This window comes from Terrapene carolina, unplaced genomic scaffold, assembly GCF_002925995.2.
Source record: "Terrapene carolina triunguis isolate 2854851 unplaced genomic scaffold, T_m_triunguis-2.0 Scaffold23, whole genome shotgun sequence".
In the NCBI taxonomy this organism is placed as follows: domain Eukaryota; kingdom Metazoa; phylum Chordata; order Testudines; family Emydidae; genus Terrapene; species Terrapene triunguis.
The window spans coordinates 29701689-29726544 of record NW_020664374.1 but is presented as its reverse complement, the minus strand read 5'-3'; the positions used below and the strand labels follow the sequence as shown (position 1 = coordinate 29726544).

At 44.4% G+C, this 24856-nt stretch overlaps 1 protein-coding gene across 1 annotated transcript in view; it reads left to right on the top strand.

The window, feature by feature from the left end:
• The window catches only part of LOC113406192 (cilia- and flagella-associated protein 47-like), a 691445-nt gene that overhangs the window by 480131 nt on the left and 186458 nt on the right, over positions 1-24856 (top strand). Inside the window, exon 53 of the mRNA XM_029910955.1 lies at positions 16083-16198. Coding sequence (XP_029766815.1) covers positions 16083-16198 — 116 coding nt within the window. The remainder of the gene's footprint in view (positions 1-16082; positions 16199-24856) is intronic.

Below are 24856 nucleotides of genomic sequence, written 5' to 3'. Positions count from 1 at the left end.
AGGTCCCCATTCTGTAAATATGGCCTACATTCTTTGTTCCTAGATGCATACATTTACATTTAGCCATATTCAAATGTAATTCAGGCTCCAAGCAAGATGTCTATGCAGCCTTCAGTATTACAAAATCTGTACAGGCCTGATTTAGCCTGAGATGAAGATTTGTGTGTGTGTGTCCGTGCGTGTGCGCACGCTCTGGGCCTGTATCTATATCTGATGAGAAAACCTTTAAGAAGAATATTAAGTAAGACTATAACCAAGCCACATTACCAAAGCACAGGCATGGAGGTACCAAGTAACTGTTCCTCACCATGTATATTTCTATTGTATCATATCATGTGATTTCCAGACTAGTAACCATTTCTCTATACCATAGACATTTTTAATGCAATCAAACAGAAATTATTAAAGCAAGAGTCTGTACCTGTTAACAGCACATCTACCAGTATATCTTCAGTGGTAGGATTTTTGAAGGATATGATGATGGAAGAATGACGACCAATACAAGTACTTATGCTAGCTGGTTCCATTGGCTGAGGGATAAGGCCAACCCCAGACAGATGAAATATCCACTCATTAAGCTGTAGGCAAAAGAAAAATGTTGATATTAGGGGAAAAAAACAGCCTCCACATTGAACATTGTACATCTCACTGAAGCTCACTTGTTTCTCATTTTCTGTTGGTTTGGTTGTATACTAGTGGAAGAAATATTGTCCAACTTTTTCTTTATTTTTCTCCCTTTACGCTCAGTTTTTATCTATTCTAATCATTGATCTCTTGGAAGAAATAGATCCAATGGTCTAAAAGATTAATGTAAAGAAGGACACATTGTGAATATAGTGGCAAGAAGTCCAGAGGAAGAATACAGATAACTGATATATAAGGGATAACAGAAGAACCACATAAAAAACTAACACTGTGACACTAAACGTCAGAAAGGACTTTAAAGACCAGAGATACACGTATAAAAACAAATATGAAGACTAAGAGAACAGGGAGTCAAAAGAGCAATTAAGGAGGATAAAGATGTTGCAGATAAATGATTTATTTGCATCAGTCTTCATTACATAGGATGTTATGGGAGATACCTGCACCAGACCTATTCTTTGCAAGTAATAAGATTGAGCACTGATAATGATCAAAGTGTACAAAGAGAAGATCCAGACAAAATGAGAAATTAAATAGCAAAAGGACTGGATGGTCCAAGAGTTCTGAAGGAACTTAAGAATGAAGTGGCTGAGTTAACAAAATTATACACCATTTCATGAAAATGGGACTTGAGGGCAATAGTTGTATCTAACTTTTTTTTTAAAAGGTAGTGGGGTGAAACTGGCAGTTACAGACCTCAATACTTCTGCAATGTCTAAATGGTTACAAATAATTAAAAACAGAATTATAAAATGCCTAGATTAACATGAGACGAGAGAAAGAAACAAATCACCATTGCTTCCGTAAAGGAAAATTCTTTGAGTATGTCAACAAAATACGTGGATAAAAAAAAGAAGCAGATGAAATAATGTATCTGTATTTTTGAAAAACCTTTGCAAAGTCCCTCACCTGAGCCTATTAATGCAACTCAGTAGTTATGAGGTAAAAAAAGAAAGAGTAGGAGTAAATGATCAACTTTTCACACGACAAAATGTTAACATCAGGATGCTGTCTATTTTTGTATTAGAAACTGTACTGCTTAATATATTTATTAGTTAACTAGAAAAGGGGGTGAATAGCAAGGTGGCAACATTTGCAGATGACAAAAAAATTATTTACATTAGTCAAGACTGGAGAAGACAGTCATGAACTTCTTAAGTACCTAACCAAGCTACATGAATAGGTAGCATGATGACAGATGAAATTCACTGTTGACAAATGCAATAATTATCTCACAATTATTGCAAGGAACTGTTTGAGTTATTTGTACATATACATTATGGTGTTTTAAATGTACAATAACCACTCAGGATAAAGATATGGGCCTCACTGTGGACAGCTCAATGAGTACTGCTTAATGTGCAGTGGTGGACAAAACCAAAATATTGTAAAGGATGTACAAGGTATGGAATAGAAAATAAAGAATGAAAATATCACACTGTAATATAAATCACTGGTACACCATGATCTGGAGTACTGTGGTTAGTTCTGGACACTCTATCTGAATAAAGATATAACAGAAAGAGTGGGGAATGGGGTGACAAACACATGGAACTATTTTATATAAAGTGAAATTGAAAAGATTGGGTCTGTTTAGAGAGGAGACAAATAAAAGGGGACTTGGGAGTTACACACAATATAGAAAGAAGGTACATTGGGTGCCCTTATTTATCCTTTATAAGCAATGGGACATTCAATTAAATTGAAAAGAAAAAGAAAATTAAAGCTTATTAAAGGAAAGTTTTTTTGTACAAGACATAATTAACCTGTGGAACCCAATGTCACAGATTATCATTGGGGCCAAGAATTTAGTAGGATTCAAAAAAGGATTAGATCTTTATATATAGATGTGAAGAAAATCCATAGTTACATAAATTAGAATATAAAAAAATGATTTGTTTTCACTTTAATAAGGTATATAAATCCCCTTTCCAATCCAAGGCATAATTTCCATTATTATAACAAAAGTTTGGGAGAAAATCCCCTATGTGGTCAGGTTACTTCACAATTGTGCACCTCATACAGGCTACTCTCAGAGACAGCATAATGGATTAGATAGACCACTGGTCTAATCCAGTACAGAAGTTCCCGTATTCCTATTCCTAAAAGATAAATGCTTTATTAGACACATCGGGTCAAGTTCATCCCTGGTGTAATTCCACTACCCAGAATGAATATAGTCTATTTCCTTTGAATTTAGTAAACTACTTCCCTTCATCCCCACATCGTAAACCGAAATATCCACATGAAGGTGGAGGAAAAGGCAAATAAAAAAATTCCTTCCTGCCAAGTTTAGAATAAATCATAAGGTAGAAAAACTTTAATAGCTGGGGTAACTCAGGTGTAGAATCAGATTGGACTGTCTGGAAGTGATGATGAAGATGAAATCAAAATTTACTTAGATATTGCTGACAAATATAATACAGCTCTGTTTCAGTTATAAATCTGTGAACACCGTTCTCAGACTCTGACAAGAAGGCAGGGATTATCATTAAAAAGATTTTGTTGCAATTTGGGAGAGTAGCCAGATCAGCTTTTGGGGGAGCTTCTTTGCAATCACAGAAGAAACTGACTGGAAGGTTCCAAAGGCAGCAGTTATAATGAACATGTGACATGCAACATCCATTAGGGTGTCATGCTCCATCACTGCCCAAGGGGCTAAAAATCTTCAACAGGTTGAAGGAGTATTGCCAGTCTCACACTAAGGAGCTGAGACACAACAGCCTGAATTCTGGCAGATGATATATTTAGAGAAGCAGATGTGCTATACATCAATTTAACCGTTTCTCAGCTGGTTTAGCCCAGCTGTAATGTGAACCCAAGCCTGGTAAACTAGATATTGTAATTGATGTCCTGCTCTACTGTGAATCCAGGCCTGGTAAACTAGCTATCATGGTATATATACCCCAGGTTTACTTAAACTATCAGTAAAGGAGAAGGGACCCTTTTAATGCAGCTGTACAGAGGGAGTAGTCTATAAAGTTAGCTGTTAATAAAGATGTATCTGATAGAAAATAAATCAGTTTCCTGCATTAGTCCTATTTTTGCAATTTTGCTCACTCAATTTGAAATGTTTAAAGATAAACCATGCTGTCTTAGAAGGAAAAGGGCTAAGTTTTCATAGATTTTTCTATTGCCTCTATTTTTGTGTTTCCAGCTGGAGACACTTTGGACCTGATGTTCCGAAGTGCCGAGCACCCTCAGAAAAAACATCCTCAAGGTGTTTCAAGTTGGGCAGCCAAAAAAATGAAGCATCCAAAATTAGAGGCCAATTTTGTAAAAAATTAGACCAAAAAAAAAAATCTAGTGTTAAAAGAAAAGGTTTGGCTTGCATGTGAAATGGAAACCTAACAGGATGCAGATGAAGAATATGCACTGCCCACTGCAGCATATCAGGAGGAAAGAACTAAAAAAATAACCCTAAGCAAAGAATATTTGACAAGATCTATTGCAAAGCCCTGCTTCTCTCCTATGCTGCTTAGCACTATTAGCCTCGCTCCATTACATATGGATGTTGCGGGTATGCTAGGAGAACAAGATGATAGAAATATATTAACACTCTGGGCATGCATTATATTCAAGCTGGCATTTCAGTTGTGCTATCCCAACAAAGCTAATTTTAGGTTTCAAAAACTATAGTAAAGTGATTAAAACCTAAACTTGGATTTTTATTTTGAAGAGCTCTTCACACAGCTCTAAACCAGAAACAAATCAAGCATATAACAGCCCATAGCAGCTTCTCTCAATTCAGTGAAGAGGCAGAATCAAAAAAGTTAAAGTATATCCTATAACTACTGTCATTAGTTGATTTTAGATTAGTTAGTTACACAGCTATGGCATGGTTTACAGTGTCAGTTCAGATGCATTTAATCAGTGAAATCAAGAAAGGAAAATCAATGCAAATTTTTTTAGGTTAAAAAGTTGTTCTAGGATTCAGATATTAGAAAACAACCACCTTAGATTTGTGCAAATACATAATATCTTTTTAAATGCAATAATTAGCATCCTGGAATCGTCTGGCATCAATTTGGTAAGGTGTGTAGCAGTGAAAGTGAACAGAATAAAAAAAAGAAAGATCCATATGGTTCAGGGATGAAAAGGGCATTGAAAAAAATTACAAAGGTAAGAGCAACAGATTGAAAAGGTTGAGAGGGCCTGGACAAAGCAACTGAAAGGATGAGATATTGATTAAAGTTCAGCTGCAGATAAAAATTTGGAGATTTGCCATTATTTGAAAGGAGATGCACTGGATGAGAAAAATCAAGTGTCAGGGCTCAATTTGTTCCTGAAAGGTTTAAGTGAATTATTTACTTGCTTTATTGCTTCTGTATCTGATGAAGAATTAAACTTTTAATGTATAGACCAGAGTTCTGAGAGCTATTAGGATTCAGAAAAAGATAATGGCATTTTGTCGTCTTGAACTGTCCTTGGTCATATACCACTTATACCAGAAATGCTGGCTCCTTGCTTTTATTCTTAATAAATATTAAAGAGGAGGGGGACTCTAAAAATGCATACTTTGCAACCACCACCTACAGGTAATCTGTCCGCTAGGCATTCTGATATCAGAAAAAAAATGGGCTACATCACTTTCTTACTCCTTTTTTCTTGTAGAAGAGACAAGTTCTGCTTTTGCAGTATTACTGAGAATCATGCTAGAGACATTTCCCTAGCATTCAACTGAGGTAATTTTCAAGTCAACAGCCCATTAGGATATTTGACAGCCCAACAAGAACAAAGAGAGGAAATTACATACATTTGGAAAGCAAACATTTCACTCAAGCACAACTCATGTGCTGACATTATGGCACTTGTGTCATAATATCAGTTCTGCTCTTTGTCTCCAGCTGCAATTTTTAGTAAGCTAGTAGGTCAAGGAGATGACTCATGCTTCTCCATTTAGTTGCTTCTCTTTAAAGATTCAGGAAACACAAAGGAAAAATGCTAAAATTTTTAACACATCAAATATAAAGAAGATTAGTTTCAAGTTAAATCAAAGGATGACAATTCTTTCAAGAACATGAGTATTTTAAATGAAGATAAACATTAATATGTGGGGCTTATTTGTGATAATACTTTACAAAAGGAACTATTAAGTTAATTTCAGAGCAGGAAGACTATTTCAGTAATGAATAATTTGGGATAACCTGGTAATTACTAAGCAAATTAGAAATACTAATGCATATTCTAGTTCTCTACACATCAACCAACAGCATTAATTCTATCTAAAATTGTAGATATGTTGAAAGCTGAGCAAAGCTAAGGCTAAAACAAATTATTCATCATGTGCATCTAAGTCGATTATTTTTGCACTGGCTGTATGATTAAGGATCCAAAAATCTGATTTTAAATTGTCCTTTGGACTGAAACTTTTATTTATAACTATATTTGAAAATATTGTATTATCTGATTTCATAGTGCTTTGGACACTAAATATAGCATCATACCTGTGGGCATGTGAAGGTGATTGATGCCATGTGATTGGCTCTTCCCAGGGCAGAAGGACAGAACTGAACAGGTACTTCAGTAGTGGAATGAGGAGCCACCATCAGCTGTGCAAACACACAAAGAAAGCAAAAGAGAGAGGGAAAAATCAATACTTTTTTTGAGTTAGTTCCTTTTTTGTGCTTTTTATCGACACTGTTGATGTTTATTTGATTAATGTGTTCCACTGTACACATTCTCCACTCAGCATGCACGGTCTGGTACGACTGATAAAATGTACTGCAGTAAACAGTATTTAGTGGCAGTCACAGCACGTTTATTCCCCAAATACTAACAATGTGGTATTACTGACTGCTAAAAAGGAAGCTAAGTTTGATTTCATAAAATACTAGTGGAAGGTATATGATTTTTATTTCTGATCACATTGCTACTCTTTAGTTTAGTTTATTTTTTTCACATCAATGTGATACTAAAAATGTTAGTACATTGAAATCAAAAGAAACAAACTGACTTTAAGGGGAATATTATATAGTATGTTTATACATGCCTCTCCTCTCACATACACTCACACAGTAAATGAGGTTGCTACGGTTTATCTGCTTCTGAACTACACTAGTGTGATTCACAATTGCATAGGGAAAAGCCAGGTGCCCAGCTACATTGTGATAATACAAGTGTTCTGAAGCTCAAGGCAAACAGAGCACGTGTCACAGTATCAGTGCTTTTGCCCATATAAATCAGGTGGGCAAAATCACTGATTTCACAATTGCTACATCATTTTTTAAAATGAAATAAAATATCTGTTCATATCTAAACAGACAGTTTTAATGCATTTTACTGCGTGATAATACAGAACAAAACTGATCAATATCGTGCAAGTTGGCATCATTTAATAAAATGTAATACTATTTAAAACTAACAAAGATCAAAACATTACATTACAACAGCTGGCACTGACAAACCCCTGTGCCAAAATGGCTGTCAAGCCTGAAAGATTAGTAACAGGCAGTGAACAAGAATTACTAGACTATCAGTTTTTGTGCACTATAGTTAATGATCTTGTCACAGTGTCCATGGCAGACCCCAATTTTTGGAAGTTTATAACCAAATAGGGCTTGCGGTCCTGTATTCCTTGCACATCCAAATCTCCAAATGATGTCAGTGGGAGCTTGATTTGAGTGAGGAATGGAGGGTTGGGCCCAGATGTAATTGACAAAGGGTTGAAACTTGACATGCCCTGGGTTTGGTTTTTTTTGACAAGTTTTTTTTAAATTATGTTTTTAAAAGTAACAATAAAAGTTTATTGTTCTGGATACATTAATTCTAATCCTATATTTTAGACAAAATATTTTATTTTTATAAGTGTTATTTTGCCATTTTTATTATATTAAAATAAAATATTGTTGAAAACTAAACGTTGGTGTATAGACCAGAATGTGCGATGGACTCAGTAACATGAAAATAGATTGTTACACAACAGGATTAATAAAAGGGAATGTTTTGCAATTACAGTTCTCTAAGGTATTACAGAGATCCACAGCCCTGGGTCTTCTGATTTCAAGAATTAACTGGCAAGCATTAGCATTACATTTCCAAAACTAGAAACTGCAAAAATCACACTAGAATATAATCCCGTTTTCAGTCACTAAAAGCATTCTGAAACTTTCACATATTAGGTTGAAATTTTCCAGGACTAGACTCTGCCTCAAAATAAAATTATCTGGACAATTTGAGTAAAAATGCTTCAGCCATTTTTGAATGAGAGGAGAGTGAAAAACATCTTCTTCCATTATTAAAAAAAAATAATCTTGGAACCATTTCTGAAAAGAACAAACAACAAAATGGCTGGTGGTAAAAAGGTAGATCCTGGCCTGGAAAGAGTTGTTAGTGATGGTGTCAAACAGTTTTAAAAACAAATTAGGACAGTCCATTTAAAAAAATCTACCTTATCAGACCACTGAAGTTGAATAATTAATCATTTAAAAACCAGTTAAGTCACAAACTAATGATGACTTGCATGCACAACTTGTCCTTTTGTATGTATTATGCAGTGTTGTCTGGTGGACAGAGCACTTGACTGGGACTCAAGAGACCCTGATTCTATTTCCAACTCAACTGCTGGTTACCCTTGCACAAATCAGTTTATCTCTGTGCCTCAGTTTCCCTCTCTGTAAAAGAGGGATGATGATACTGACCTCCTTTGCAAAGCACTTTGTGATTGACTGATGAAAAGTGCTATATAAAACCTTGGTACTATTATTAATTACATGGTCATATATTATTTCCCAAAAATATAGTACAATATTTTTTTCTATAACCCTTTAAGATGCAGCAAGATTTAAGTTACTCAGTGAGAAAGCCAGGGCCTAGAGGCCAAAAGGGAGGGTTGCAGAAGGGAAAACAAATAACAGGAGGGCATAAGATGTAGACATGAAAGCTATAACTTCAGTCTGCAGAGCCTGAGACAGGTAGTATTCCCCACAGTGCCACCATGAGGCCATGCAGAGACACAGCAAGGGAGTACTATGGAGAGTAGTTGCCACAGGAAGTGCTGCCTAAGAGACCCAGAGTGAAAGACAGTGGCCCTCTGATTGGCCAAGCACCCTATTTAACCCTCGGGCCTTCCCAAGGAAGTTGTCTGGGCAACCCCACACATAGGCCTTCTGTAATGCCAGACTTTTCTTGATCTCCTGATCTCTGTCTCTGATGCCAGCCTGAATCTGACCCCGATTCCTGCCTCCTGATTCTAATATGATACTGTCTCCAATCTCCAGCCTCCGACTCCAGCCTGACTCTGATCCTGGCTCTTGCCTCCTGATTCTATCTCTGGTCTCTGATCCCGGGCTAACTCGGACCCTGATCCTTGCTTACGGAACCTGGCTCTTGCGACTCCTCCAACTCCTGCCGGCAACTACCATCCCCAGTGGACAGACTTCAGCCCAGCTGTGACTGGTAGAACACACCGCCTATGCCCCGCCCCAGTGCCTTACAGAATAAGTGGATGCTTACCCAAGCATACCAGACTCTACAACTTTAATCTATATCTTCCTAAACCCTCTTGTTAATTGCTTTTCCTGATTAACTCCTTTCTTCCCTGGCATGTAAATTACCCCTTCCCAACTGAGACTCCCTTTGACTCAGTTAAACTGATATCCATGACCCTAAGGATGGAAATTACAATCTAAATTCCTGATTCTGCACCTCCATATGCAGACATGTCTACTTGGGCCTAAGCAGATGAAGTATAGACCAAATAGGAGGAGGGATGCAACAGAAAAGCAACCTGATTGAACAGTTATGCTTACTACACACCATGATGGTTCTGTGGTGGTGTGTGGGTATATTGTAATGTGATCTAAATTAGCATAAACTGAGGCATGAGAAAAGGGGTGGATAATTAGTGGTGTAAGGCTAAATTGAAGTACTGAGTTCTGAGGAGGAACCTGGAGAAAGACAATGAGGTTGATGGAATGGTATTGTAATAACAGTATATTATAGCCAACCAGCTACAACATTGTACGCTTATTATTGTTTGTACAATTTTTCTTTCAAAAATTTTGTGCATGGTGTAATTTTGACAGGGGAAGTCCCCGCAAAATCTGGATTAGACCAGAGGAACTAGACTAAAACCAGTGGAGAGACTTCAAGTCCCATTGGATTATACAAAGTATAATCCAAGAAAGAAAATGTGTTGAATGCTACAGAGAAGAAAGGATGCTAGCTAGGGTTAAGCAAACAGTTAGGAGTCATTATTACTGAAGTGTACATTATAGTGGCATAGGTACGTATGGGGTTTTATATAGAGAATGGGATTTGGTCCCATTTTACAATCTAGGTTAGATACACCACGACATGGCACAATGCATGTCAGAGGAGAATTACCAGGTTGCTAGTGCACAGTATGCATCAGGGGCTGGTTTAATTTATCCTGTGCTTTTCATATCTGTTGTATCCTCTTCAGGGCAGAGATGGTCTTTCTGTGAGTGTTTGTAAGGTGTCCAGCACAATAGGGCCCTGGTCCCTGACTGAAGCCTCTATGTACTATTATACTACTACTACTGGTGACAGGGGAACACCATGGAAAAATACTTTATTAATAGGTCTTCTCCATTTAATGTAAGCCCAGAGAAACCTTCTTTGCACCAGTGCCACTAGGGGAAGAGAGATATCTGAGAAAAACTTTTTCCCTGCTGGAGCACTATTACATAGAAAGGGAAGCCTGGAGGAAAGCCACCTCCCACACACCAATCTTTGTTTCCATATGTCTCACTGGAGGAAAAGACAGGGATGCAGGATTTCTCTGTGTGGCTCATCTGCCACGCTGGGTCCTGCACAAGTCTGAGTAGCTCATTTCTCTTAGTAGGCATAGTGACGTGCTGAGCATGCTCAGTGCACAGGGCATTCTTAGGGTGTTTGAGACCCCTCATGAATGTCTAGAGGCAGGTTAGCTTCTACACAGTTTGTGTGCCTCAAAGGGCTTTGTAGAACACCTAACAACCATATTAGTATGGCTGAAAAAACCTATTGATCGAAATTAAAAGGTCAGGTAATAGTTGGACTTCTCAAAATAAGACAGACTACCTTATATAAAATTAAAAACTTAAATTCATATATCTATAGTATGAATAAATATAAGATCTACCATTCTTGGGAAAGAATATTATTTACAGATGAAAGTGGACTAGAATCCTCTGGTTAATAAGAACATGAGTAGGCATATTGTTATCAGACAACAACAAAATCACTACCACAACAATGAAACAAAACAACAGAGTAGAATCATTTAGTCTGAGTGCCTGCTCTTGAAACAGAGATGTGATTTTATTTATTTAATATTATAGGAGATCTCTTCTAACATTGATTTTATTTCGGGTGCTATAATATGGTACTATACCAGGAAATTAATCTCATTTGAAAAACAAAGCTATATATAAATTAAAATGGATTGGCTTTCTATTGCAGAGAAAATGATAAATAGCAATAGGATCTATAACTAAAATAATCATTAAACAGGATGGCTTTAAAAAGGACTAAATTTTGCTCACTTCAGATAGTAATATGTGCCGAAGATACTCTTTCATTTCATTCACATAAAAGCTACAGAGATAACAAGTGGCTTCTGGAGATCTTCATAAGAGAAACTAGTGGAAAAGAGCCTCAAGAAATCTAAAGACTGCTTCTATGAAAACACAAAACTTTATTATGAAGCAGTTAGAATTGCTACATACACTGCATGTGTGACACATATCCAGAAAAGCAAGGGAATTAAAAGTTAAGCCACCTAGCAGTACATTCTCGCTACTCCTCCACCCACAAGCACACAACATACCATAACCATAACTACAGTACACCATAGTCTACACCTTTAACTCTACCTCCCTTTTCTGAACACAGCCCTTATCCGATATTTTTTTTCTCTGCACTAGCAGTCGTAAATGTTTGATGTAGTAATTGGTTGTGATAGGAGACAGTTTTTGGCAAAGGGCTGTTTGTAAAAGGAAGGTTAAAAGGGTCCAATGGAAGGCTGGCCCCACTAGGGGGCAGACAAACTTGTGGGGTGTAGTGTGTTTGTGCTAAAATTGTAGTACAAAAACTACTTCACAAAGAAGTTTGTGTGTTAGCTTCCTAGTTTATGTATATACCTAAATAAGCGAGTAAGTCAGAAGACTCAGAGACTTTAAGGTCAGAAGGGACCATTATGATCTTCTAGTCTGACATCCTGCACAATGCAGGCCACAGAATTTCATCCACCCACTCCTGTAACAAACCCCTGACCTACGTCTGAGCTATTGAAGTCCTCAACTTGTGATTTAAAGACTTCAAGGTGCAGAGAATCCTCCAGCAAGTGACCCGTGCCCCACGCTGCAGAGGAAGGTGAAAAACCCCCAGGGCCTCTGCCAATCTGCCAATCATATTTACCGCTAATAGTCAAAGATCAATTAATTTCCAGAATTAGGCCATCCATCATACCATCCCTTCCATAAACTTATCAAGCTTAGTCTTGAAGTCAGATAGGTCTTTTGCCTCCACTGCTCCCCTTGGAAGGCTATTCCAGAACTTCACTCCTCTGATGGTTAGAAACCTTCATCTAATTTCAAGTCTAAACTTCCTGATGGCCAGTTTATATCCATTTGTTCTTGTGTCCACATTGGTACTGAGCTTAAATAATTCCTCTCTTTCCCTGGTATTTATCCCTCTGATATATTTATAGAGAGCAATCATATCTCCCCTCAGCCTTCTTTTGGTTAGGCCAAACAAGCCAAGTTCTTTGAGTCTCCTTGAGGGTAGATGTGCAGCTGATAACTGAGAATATTTTCTCTGTCAGCAGCTGCACGTGAACTCTTCTTTACTGTAGCATACATTCTGACAGAAAAGCGTCAGATGGAAAAAGTTTTTTGTGCAACCAATAAGGCTTGCATGCACAGCATCTACACTTTCAGTTATTCTCCTAAAAATTATCCCAAATCCAATTTAAAAAACAAACAAGCAAAAACCCCTTTGCACCAGATGTCCTCAGAGTCTACCTCTCTGCCAAACTTTGGGTGGATATACCATCATTTTAAAGATATATTATTGAACATTGAAAATTTAGGTCTGTCAAGGAAAAATTTGACAGAGCACAAATTGTAAGACTTCATATTACAAATTTATAAAGAGAAACCAAACAAATCTACACAGAAAATTCAAAGGGCATAAAGGTCAACTTCTTGTGGAGAAAAATAGAAATCTATGCCCCATTTTAAGCTCATTTTAATACCCAATATAGTTGCTACTAGGCACCTCCATATTTCTCACTTGCATCAGTTTTGCACTGAGTTCAGGGGAATTACTTCAAATTTACATCAGGGTGTCAGGAGAATTACATCCTGGGAGTTTCAGTTAAGCTTCATTAAACAACCAAAAGTTTGGCAATATCTGAATTTAATTGGTCTGGACATCAAAAAAGTCTGTTACTGTGAGATTGCCTATTCTTTATATTGAGTCAATCATACAGGAAATAATCTTTTTGTGGTATTTCAGTAGTGCTGCTTCTGGCCCAGACTGAAATTAAGTAAGGTGAAGGCACATAGAAATGCAACCCAAAAAAGTTAGCAAAATTTTTTCAAACCTCAAAGTTTGGGTTAAAATTTTGGCTAGAGTTTTAGACAGGAGCTTATTTTAGCCAAAGGCGTTAAGCTTTCCCTTATTTATACGGCAATAAATGGAGATTTTTAATGGAAGAAGTTGGCATGAATAGATTTGGTTACTAATATGTAAAAGGAATGATCCAGTACTAATGGATTCTTTTCTTATGATCTGACTGTAAAAATCAAAACCTGAAAAATGACAGTTACTGACCTGTAACTGAGGTTCTTTGAGATGGACTCTGCATATTCCCACTCATGGGATGTTCCAACCAGTGCAGCCTGAATGGTAAAATTCTACTAGCAGTAGTCGAAGGAACGTCCACACACCTTCCTTGCCATCACCTCCCCGCCCCCAGTGAAGTCCGGATGCTCTAGCACAAGGGTTTAAAAGAAGCATGATGCTCCACTGCCTTGATTCCTTCCCCCACGATCCAGGCCCTTTGGTAGGTAGGACTCCATGGTAGCGGGGAAAGATGGATAGGGAGTGGGAATATGCAGAATCCAGCTCAAAGAACCTCAGTTACAGGTAAGAAACAAATTTCTTCCTTCAGGTGTCCTCTACATATCCCCACACACGGGGTAGATTAATAGGCAATCTCTGACCCAGGATGGTGGGACCTGGAGTTCTAGTTAAACAAGGAATGCAGGACTGCCCTGCCAATCTATGCATCTGATCTAGATGCCAAGTCTAAAGAATAATGTTTAGTAAAAGTGTGAACAGACCTCCAGGTTGCTGCTCTACATATCTCTCTCAGAGGAATTTGACTAGAGAAAGCCATGCAAGCTGACTTGGATCTAGCTGCATAAGTTCTGATGTCTCAAGGAATGGATTTATGAGCTTCATAAATATCAAATAGCCTTGAAGACTGTCTAAATTGGTTAGTCTTGGTATGTCTAAATAAAAAAATAAATGTTCTCCTCAGAGCTAATGGGTATAATTTAGCTTCCCCATCGTGAGTATGGGGTTTGGAGAAAAAACGGTAAAATTACAGATTGATTTATGGGAAAATCAGAGACTACTTTTGGTAACAACTTGGGATGAGTGCAAAAAACCTCTTTATCCTTATGAAACACAGTCAATGATGGATCAGCCATTAATGCAGGCAATTCATTTTTGTGTGATGGAAGTGATTGCTACCAAAAACAATGTTTTTACAGATAGATGAAATAAAGAACCGCTCCCCAGTGCTGTTAAAAGGGAGGTCTTATTATTTGTGTTAGTACTACATTCAGATCACAGGAGGGCATAGGAATTCTTATTGGAGGATACAAATTAAGGCCCTTTAAAAACCTCTTAATTGTTCCATTAGTAAAAATTGATTTTCCTTCTGCAGGTACATGATATGCTGATATGGCTGAGAGATGAACCTTAACTGAAGATAATGAAAAAGATGTCTTCTTAAGATACAATAAATACTCTAATATATAATTAATTGGTACCGTATAAGGATCCACATTATTCAAGGGAATCCACAATAAAACACACACACACAAAAAACACGGTTACTCACCTTCTCGTAACTGTTGTTTTTCGAGATGTGTTGTTCATGTCCATTCCAATCAGTTGTGTGCACATGCACGATGGCTGAAAGATTTTTCCCTTAACAGCATCCGTCAGTTCGGCCTGGGCGCCCCCTGGAGTCACGCCCTCATGGCGCCTAATATATAGCCCGGCCAACCTGCCACCCCTTTGGTTCCTTCTTGCCGGCTACTCCGACAGAGGAGTAGGAGGGTGGGTATTGGAATGGATATGAACAACACATTTCGAAGAACAGTTACAAGAAGGTGAATAACCGTTTTTTCTTCTTCGAGTGCTTGTTCATGTCAATTCCAATCAGGTGACTCCCAAGCAAATTTAGGAGGGGGGGGTCGAAGCTGTCCACTGACTGGAGTACTGCTCTACCAAAGGCCGCATCGTCTCTGCCTGGCCTAGTAATTGCATAATGTGCGGTGAAAGTGTGTATCGATGACCATGTCGCCGCCCTGCAGATTTCCTGGGTGGGGACTTGAGCCAGGAAAGCTGTTGATGAAGCTTGCGCTCTTGTAGAGTGTGCCGTTATCAGGGCGCTGGGATTCCTGATAGATTGTAGCACTCGGTAATGCAGGCCACAATCCATGATGAAATGTGCTGTGTCGAAACAGGCTGGCCCTTCATCCTGTCCACTAATGTGACAAAGAGCTGTATCGACTTCCTGAACGGTTTCGTTCTCTCAATGTAAAAGGCCAGCGCTCTAAAGACGTCGAGAGTGTGGAGCCTATGCTCCCTGCTACTCGCATGAGGCTTGGGGTAGAAAACCGGGAGGAAAATGTCCTGGTTGATGTGGAACTGCGATACCACCTTTGAGAGGAAGGCCAAATGGGGCCTTAGCTGAACCTTGTCCTTAAAAAACACGGTGTAGGGCGGCTCGGACGTTAGAGCCCTGAGCTGCCCCTTTGGGCTGAAGTTATCGCCACCAGGAGAGGTAGAGCAGGGAGCATGTTGCTAGAAGCTCAAAGGGATGCCCCATGAGCCTAGAGAGGACCAAATTAAGGTCCCAAGCAGGAACCGGTTGGCAGACATGCAGGTACAACCTGTTGAGGCCCTTCAGGAAGCGACTGACCAGGGGGTTAGCGAAAACCGAGCGGACCTGTACCCCCAGATGGAAAGTCGAGATGAAAGCCAGGTGTACTCTTATAGAAGACAAGGAGAGACCTTCCTGCTTTAGGTGGAAAAGATAATCCAAAATCTGAGGCACTGAGGCTAGCGACGGGGAAAAGTCGCGCTGAGCTGACCAGATTGAAAATCTCTTCCACTTGGCCAGGTATGTGGCCCTAGTGGAGGGTTTCCTACTGCCCAAGAGAACCTGTCTGACTTGTTCTGAACAGAAAAGCTCAAACAGATTCAGCCATGGAGCCTCTAGGCTGTGAGATGCAGCGACTGCAGGTCTGGTTGCTGGAGCCGCCCGTGATCCTGCATGAGAAGGTCCGGGAAGAGTTGCAGGGTAATCGGGGCTCCCACTGACATGTCTAGGAAAGACGTGTACCAATGCTGGCGGGGCCAGGCTGGTGCTATGAGAATGACCCGAGCCCGGTCTCTGCGGATCTTGAGCAGGACCTTGTGGATGAGTGGTATGGGTGGGAAGGCATATAGAAGCGGTCCCCCCAATGGAGGAGGAATGCGTCCGCTGTGGAGCCCAGACTGTGATTCTGGAAGGAGCAGAACTGCTGACACTTCCTGTTGCGTCGCGTGGCAAAGAGGTCGATCAGGGAACAGCCCCACCTCTGGAAGAACGAAGATGCGACGTCCTGGTGAAAGGACCACTCGTGGCTGTGAAAAGACCTGCTGAGGCGGTCCGCCAGCTCGTTCTGGACCCTGGAAGGTACGACGCCTATAGATCGACTGAGTGCTATATACAAAAGTCCCATAACCTGAGGGCTTCCTGGCTCAGGGGAGAGGAGCGTGCACCCCGTTTGTTGATACAGAACATCGCGGTCATATTGTCTGTCATGACCGATATACATTGACCTGTTAGATACAGGCGGAATGACTGACACGCTAGGCGTACCGCCCTGACTCCCTGACATTGATATGAAGCCGGAGATCTGTCTGTGACCAGAGGCCCTGAGTCCTGTGGTCACCCAGATGAGCTCCCTACCCCAAATCTGACGCGTCCATCACTAACGCTAGGGATGGTTGTGGGGCAACGAAGGAGACTCCTGAGCACACCTGCTGAGCGTCCGTCCACCACAGGAGCAAGTCGAGGATAGGGCGAGGCAGGGTCACGATCCTGTCCAAGCTGTCCCTGGCAGGTCTGTATACTGACACAAGCCACAACTGAAGTGGCCGAAGCCTGAGTCTGGCGTGCCAAACCAAGTACGTACAGGCCGCCATGTGGCCAAGAAGTCTGACACAATTTCTCGCGGTGGTGGTGGGGAACTGCCTGAGTCCCTGGATCATGGCATCGACAGCCTGGAATCTCACCTGCGGAAGAAATGCTCTGGCTTGGGTTGAGTCCAGAACCGCCCCTATGAACTCTATCCTCTGGACTGGGGACAGAGTCGATTTCGCCTCGTTCAGTAGTAGGCCCAGATTCTCGAAGGTGGCTCTGATGAATGCCACCTGAGCTTCCACCTGAGCCTTGGATCGGCCTTTGATCAGCCAGTCATCGAGGTATGGGAACACCTGTACCTGATGTCTCCGCAGAAAGGTGGCGATGACTGCCATGCACTTGGGGAATATTCGAAGTGCTGCTGACTGGCCGAAAGGGAGGACAGTAAATTGGTAATGGGAACCATTGACCACAAACCTGAGGAACTTTCTGTGGTTGTGCACGATTGCTATGTGAAAATATGCGTCCTTCAAGTTGAGGGCAGCATACCATTCTGCTGGATCCAGTGAAAGGATAATGGAGGTCAGGGAGACCATGCGGAACCAGAGTTTCCTCATGAACTTATTGAGGCCACGCAGGTCCAGGATAGGCTTGAGGCTGCCTTTGGCCTTGGTATTAGGAAATGATGGGAATAAAAACCCTTGCCTCTGTGCTCCAGTGGAACCTCCTCCACCGTCCCCAGTGCTAGGAGTGATTGCACCTCCTGAATGAGAAGTTGCTCGTGAGAAGGGTCCCTGAAGAGGGATGGGGAAGAGGGATGGGGAAGGGGGGTGGAAGGGCACAGAATTGGATGTAGTATCCCCTCTCTACCATGCAAAGCACCCAGAGGTCTGAAGTTATACGGAACCATGCATGGTAGAAAGGGGATAGTCGGGAGGAAAAGGTAAGGCGGGGTAGATCTAGTCTCTGATCTGGTGCGCCATCCTCGACCACACCTTCAAAAGGCTGGTTTAGGGCCAGAGGGCAGTTTGGGCTAGTCTAATTAGCGGAGGGATGTTGCCTTCTCCTACTGCTCCGGTTCCTCCTCCTAGAATTGTCCTGGCGGTTCTGCTGCTGGAACATTTGAGGAGGTTGTGGGCGGAAGTGTCTGCTGTGTGGCGGGGGTATGCAAGCCCAAGGATCTGAGGGTGGCTCGGGAATCTTTTAGGATGTGAAGCCGTTTGTCCATTTTCTCTGAAAACGGAGTCTCACCCTCAAACGGGAGGTACTGAATCGTAGGGTAACCCTGAGACTTGCAACCAGGCCCCCCACCGCATAGCCACCCCTGTCGCCATGACTCTTGTGGCAGCATCTGCAGCATCTAAAGCTGCCTGCAATGAAGAGTGGGAGACCAATTTCCCTTCTTCCACCAAGGCGGTGAACTCTGACCGAGAGTCCGAAGGGACGAGCTCCATGAACTTCGCCATTGAAGCACAGGTGTTATAAGAGTACCTGTTCACAATGGCCTGCTGGTTAGCGATACGGAGTTGCAAATAGGGTGACCAGACGTCCCGATTTTATCAGGACTGTCCCGATATTTGCTTGTTTGTCCCGCGTCCCGACCAATGTTAGGTCGGGACACTGGACAAACAAGCAAAGGCTCCGGAGTCCGGAAGGGCTGCCCCCCCCCCCCCCGCCCCGACTCCGCCCCCACCTTCCCCAATTGGATCCCTCCCCAAATCCCCGCCCCCTCACTGCCCCATTGGCTCCCTCCCCAAATCCCTGCCTCTTCCCCAAGCACCCCATTCCTTCTCCCTCCGCAAGCGCTGGAGGGAGGCCCGGAAGACGCAGGGGAGCGCGGGGCCGGGGTGAGTGTGAGTCCGGCCTCGCCCCAAGCGCAGGCAGGACTCGCGCGGTACCTGGAAGGAGAGTAGGGGGGCGGCCCGCGGGGCCAGGCGGCGGCTGTTCTCCCCACCTGGGCAGCGGGAGTCGGGAGCAGCCGCTGCTGCAGCTCCCACTGCCGCTGCGGGAGGAAGCGGCCAAGCACGTGGCGCTCGATGGCTGCGGCTCTGGCGCCCGGACCCGAACCCCCCGAGCCCAGGCCTGCTGCAGGGACCCAGCGCACACGCTGTGCCCAGCCCCTGGCCAGCCGTGTCTGGGCTGGCTGCCCAGCTGGTGCAATTCCACGGGCGGCGGCATCGGCAGCCCCGTTCATTCCCCAGTGGGACCCGAGCAGGATGGGAGGGCTGGGGCCTGCTGCCCCCACTCCGGGGCCGCCCGCGGGATTGCACCAGCTGGGCAGGCAGCCCAGACGCGACTGGCCAGGGGCTGGGCAAGCGCAGCGTGCGCGCTGGGTCGCCGCAGCAGGCCCAGACTCGGGGGGTTCGCGGGCGCCAGAGCCGCAGCCGCCAAGCGCCACGTGCTTGGCCGCTTCCTCCCCCCATGGCAGTGGGAGCTGCAGCAGTGGCTGCTCCCGAGTCCCACTGCCCAGGTGGGGAGAACAGCCGCCGCCTGGCCCCGTGGGCCGCCCCCCTACTCTCCCTCCAGGTACCACCCGAGTCCTGCCTGCGCTCGGGGCCAGGCCGGACTCACTCACCCCGGCCCCACGCTCCCCCTGCGTCTCCCAGGCCTCCCTCCAGCGCTTGCGGAGGGAGGAGGGTGGGGGTTGTTTTGGTTTTTTTGCTCTGCCGCCGTTTTTTTCCCCCTCTGCCCCTCCCCCCCCCCTGTCCCGATATTTGACCTGGGTGATCTGGTCACTCTACTTGCAAACCACCAGTGGAGTAGACCTTTCTACCTACGAGGTCCAGGCATTTAGCATCCCTATTCTTTGGGGAAGGACCTTGGAAACCTTGTCTCTCCCGCTGGTTAGCCGCATCGACCACTAGCGAGTCCGGAGGCGGATGAGAGTAGAGATGCTCAAAGCCTCTGGAGGGGATGAAATACTGTCGCTTATTACGTTTGGCAGTGGGTGGCAGGGATGCCGGCATCTGCCACAGGGCCTTAGTGGTGTCCACCACCATCTTTATGAGGGGTAACGCTATCTGTGAAGGCCCTGAGGGTGCTAGGATGTCCACCATGGGATCCATGTCCTTTACCACCTCCTTGGCCTTGATGCCCAGACCTTGGGCAGCCCTGCGGAGCAACTGCTGTAGAACTCTGTCCTCTAACACTGGAGCTATGGACGTCCCTGCCAATGCTTCGTCCGGCAACGACGAGGAGGAAGTGTGTGCTGGTAGTGGAAGTTCCCTACCATGTGCCCCGGAGGGGTCACGTGACTCCCGGGGCAGCATTGGAGGAGGTGGTGCCGATGTAGCAAATGTCGGCGTCAGCATCAGTCTGACCGGAGGGAGCTGCGTTGGCACACTCACAGGAACCGCCGGGGTCAGGGGGCCCGGTGCCGACATTGGCACCAGGGCCGTAGGTGCCTGCATCGAGGTCAACGTCAACCACGGTGCAGGCATGGGAGACGGGTGCCGAAGTCGGAGCCGAGCACAGTGCCGGAGTCAATGATGGGGCCGGAGGCAAATGCGTCGGGACCATAAGTGCCGGGGCGGATGCACGGCGGAAGGTGGCACGAAAGTGGCGGAGGCCACTGAAGATGTCACTCAGCGTGGGCCCTGAGTTCCTCCCTGGCCCTGGTGATAAGCCCAGGGAGTCCTGAACGGCCACTGAGGCGGCCACGCCTGATGCTCCCTTCTGTCTCTGCCTGACCTCGCTCTACAGCTTCTGCTCCTACTCAAGCGATAGGAGTCGGGCTCTGACTCCGAGGTCTCAGACACTGAAGACCACAGAGGAGCCGATTCTTGGTGCCTCAAACGTCAAGAGCTCGGGGAGCGGGAAGGCTCTCTGTCGGAACGTGTAGGCGCCGATGGACAAGGCGAAGGGGAGCGCCTCGACATCATAGCCGGCTTTCCCTTAGAGTGCACTGGAGGACGGGGCTCCGTCGGCGCTGAGGGTTCCTCCCTGGCAGGCGAGGGCGGTGCCGTGAGGTGGAGGAGATCTCTGGCAGCCTGGTATGCTTCCGGCGTGGACGGGAGTTGGAGCTGCTGCGTAGGCTCCGGTGATCAAGCTGGGGCCGGACTTGACTGCCTCACCTGGATAGGAGTCGACATGGCCCTGGAAGGAGATGCTGAGGAGTGGCCCACCTGGGGTCGCACGTCTCGAGGCTTAGCCAGAGGAGAACGGTCATCCGGCTTTTTCTTCTATTGAGGCACCGGAGAGTGGGAGTGGTGCCTACTATCAGATGGGCCCCATGAGGGGTGTCCCTGGAGGAGTCCTTCCTCAGCGCCAAAGGCGCCGGGGCGCTCCGCGTCGAGGACGATATCGTAGGTGTCAGGTCTCTCGAGCCCGGGTTGGAGTGGGGGCATAAGGCTGCCTCCATGAGGATCACCTTCAGCTGCTGTTCCCTTTCTTTAAGTATTCTCGGGCGGAACTCGCGGCAGATTTTACAACGATCTTGCTGATGGGTCTCCCCCAGGCCCCAAAAACACGACGAGTGCGGGTCACTCTTTGGCATGCGCTTGGCGCAAGCCATGCAGTCCTTAAAGCCTGGGAACCATGGCATGTGACGACGCCGGGGCTAGAGTGGGGGGAAGGGGGAGACCCCCAACTACTATACTAAACTATTAACTGGAGTACTACTAGGAACTATCTAACTATATACACAGAATAGAAGAGAAAACTTGCTGAGCAAGAGCCAAGGGAAGTTCCAGCCACCATCACTGGCGGTAGGAAGAAACTGAAGGGGTTGTGGGTCGGCAAGACTATATATTAAGCGCCATGACGGCATGACTCCAGGGGGCACCCAAGCCAACCCGACGGATGCTGCTAAGGGAAAAATCTTCCAGCCATCGTGCATGTGCACACGCACAAACCTGATTGGAATCGACATGAACAAGCACTCGAAGAACTTCTTTTCCATTTAAGACTATAGCACACTGTCATGTGTATTATTTTCTAGAATTGGACAGTACATTTTGTACTTCTAATGAAAGACTTTATTCTAGCCCATCTAAAGGTTTATTCCCCATGCAATCAATTGAAGAGACTGAAGGTTCGGATGGTCGACTTTCCGTTTGTTGCGTCAACAAATCCAGTGTCAGCAGTAAAGGTTCCACTAATCCTTCTGATATATGTATCAAATCCAGATACCACTGGTGTCTGGGGCATGCCGGTGCTATTAAAATCATCCTGACTTTGTCCTGTCTTATCTTATCATTCTTTGAATGAGTGAAAATGGGGGGAAAGCATATATTAAACCCTGACCCAAGTGTATTAGAAAAGCATCCGATATTGATTCTTTGTCTCTACCTGCCCTGGAACAATATCTCTCACATTTCCTGTTGTTGCTGGATGCAAGCAGGTCTATTATTGGGTTCCACTATAAACTGAAGAAGTGATTCACTACTTTGTCTTTCAAGGACCATTAGTGCATCTGACCCGAAGACCTACTCATATGACCTGCAAGGGTGTTCTATTCCCCTGCTATGTGAATTGTTACTGGATTAATATTGTGTTCTATCCAGTACTCCTAAAGACTCTTGGCCTCCCTACATAATTTCACAGAGTGAGTCCTCCCTTGCTTGTTTAGATAATATAACCATGCCTTATTGTCTGTTACTACCTGATCTAGTTTGTTTTTGAGCTGAGGTAGAAAAGACCTTAGAGCTAGTCTAATTACTCTCAGTACTAAAATATTGATGTGTATATTCCTTTCCTTTGATGACCAGTGATCTCTGACCAACAATTCATTGTTCATATGGGCTCCCCATCGTAAGGTACATGTATGCATGGTTAGAATTACTGATGTTTTAGAAGGATTGAAAAGTGTACCCTCTAACCGGTCCCCAAACTGTGGATAAACAATGTCTAAGTGGACTGGCTTAAACTCTGTGTCCTCATGTCAAATCTGATGTCTTGGAGGAACTGTAGAGAACAAAGAAGATAAAACTTTCCATTTATTATTGTGTGTTTTAAATTTCTTTATGGGTTATAATTACACCTCTACCCCGATATAACGTGACCTGATATAACACGAATTTGGATATAACGCGGTAAAGCAGCGCTCCGGGGGGGCGGGGCTGCGCACTCCGGTGGATCAAAGCAAGTTCGATATAATGAGGTTTCACCTATAACGCGGTAAGATTTTTTGGCTCCCGAGGACAGCATTATATCGGGGTAGAGGTGTATGTTGAGACTGGAAATGATATGCCCGTCTCTGATAATCATAATGAAGTAAAAGATGAAGGAGGGTAATACCTCTGATACTTGTGTAATGCAACTGAATGTGGCCTCTTCCCTGTATTAAAGAAACCTAAAAATCTAGCAGTAGATCTTACATTTTTCATCTTCTCTAGTACTTCATAAGTCTGAATACTAAACAGACTTTCTTCTTCAAATGGAAGGTCCTCAAGCCTCATGTTTGTCTCATGAGGGAGTCACATTGATCTTAACCATGCATGTCTCCTTACTGAAACAACCAAAGTGATTTGCTGAAGTATCTGAGGAGTCAAAAGTCATTCTCAACTTGCGCAGCAACATTCAATCCTTCAGTCAAAATAGCACTTGATAAATTTTCCATTTCCTCTGGAAGTGCATTAAGGAGAAAGGACATTTTGCTCCAGAGATGGTATTGGTACCTTGCCATGGCAGCTTCATACTTGGATTTGCCCATTTAAAAATGTAGCTGAAGAAAATATTTTTCTTCCTAACACATCTAGCCTCTTCCCTTCCTTAGATGATGGAGTAGAGTGAGTTTGGGCTGTGAAGTGTTGCTTTGACCACCAATGACTTGGGAGGCAGATGAGTATGAAACACAGCAAGTCCTTATATATTTATATAATTTGTCTTCCTTCTTACATAGAGGCTGCCTTTACTTGCTGAACAATCCCTCTAACAAGGGAAGAATGACTTATTGACTAGCTGCTGCCATGAAAATATCAAAGATAGGATGTGATGATTTCTCCACAAAAACAGAAGGAATATCTAACACCTTCCACATTTGAGATAGTAACTCATGAAAGGCTAATGCCTCTTCGGATGGTGATGATACTGAGACGTTCCCCTCGTTTTCATCTGGGGAAAACACATCTCTTAATTCTGAATTGGACTATAGTGAGGCGGCCTGGCTCCCGACGGCCCCAGAGAGAGAGGAACCAGAACAGGCACCCAAGTGGGTGGAGCCACCGCCACCTGTTCCCGCCACCCGGAAGTCAAGGGGCGGGACAGGAAGTATAAAAGCCAGGCCCCAGCACTCAGTTGGAGCCGAGCGGCCGGAGAGGACAGACGCTCCTGCTCGGGCTCCTGCGAGACCGAGCCTCCCCAGAGCCAGGTACCCTGACGCCGACGGACCGAGCCTCCCCAGAGCCAGGTACCCCGAGGCGGACTGGCCGAGCCTCCCCAGAGCCAGGTACCCCGAGGCAGACTGGCCGAGCCTGCCCCGAGCGCGGTACCCCGAGGAGCGGCCCGAGCGGCCCCCTGACCCGAGACCGGAGGAGCGGCCCGACCTAGACAGCCCTCAGCAAGCCGAGGAGCCCATGGTGTGGGACCCCGCTGCCGAGCCCAGCGATGAGCAGGTACCTATGGAGGAGGAGGAGATGGGAAGTAGCCCGGGGATAGCAGACCCCGAACCGATGTCAGTGTGTTGCGGTCAGGATCCCCACTGACCCCGTGGCAGACGGACTGCTGCGGATAGGGCCCCGGGCTGGAACACAGTGGAGTGGGTGGGCCTGTGTTCCCCCCTGCCACCCCACGCCGGGTGGCAGTCTCTCCTCCTCCCTGCCTAAGGCCAGGACTGCCCCAAAGTGCTCAGCTCCTGCTGCAAGGACCTGAGCCCCTGAACTATTGTTTGTC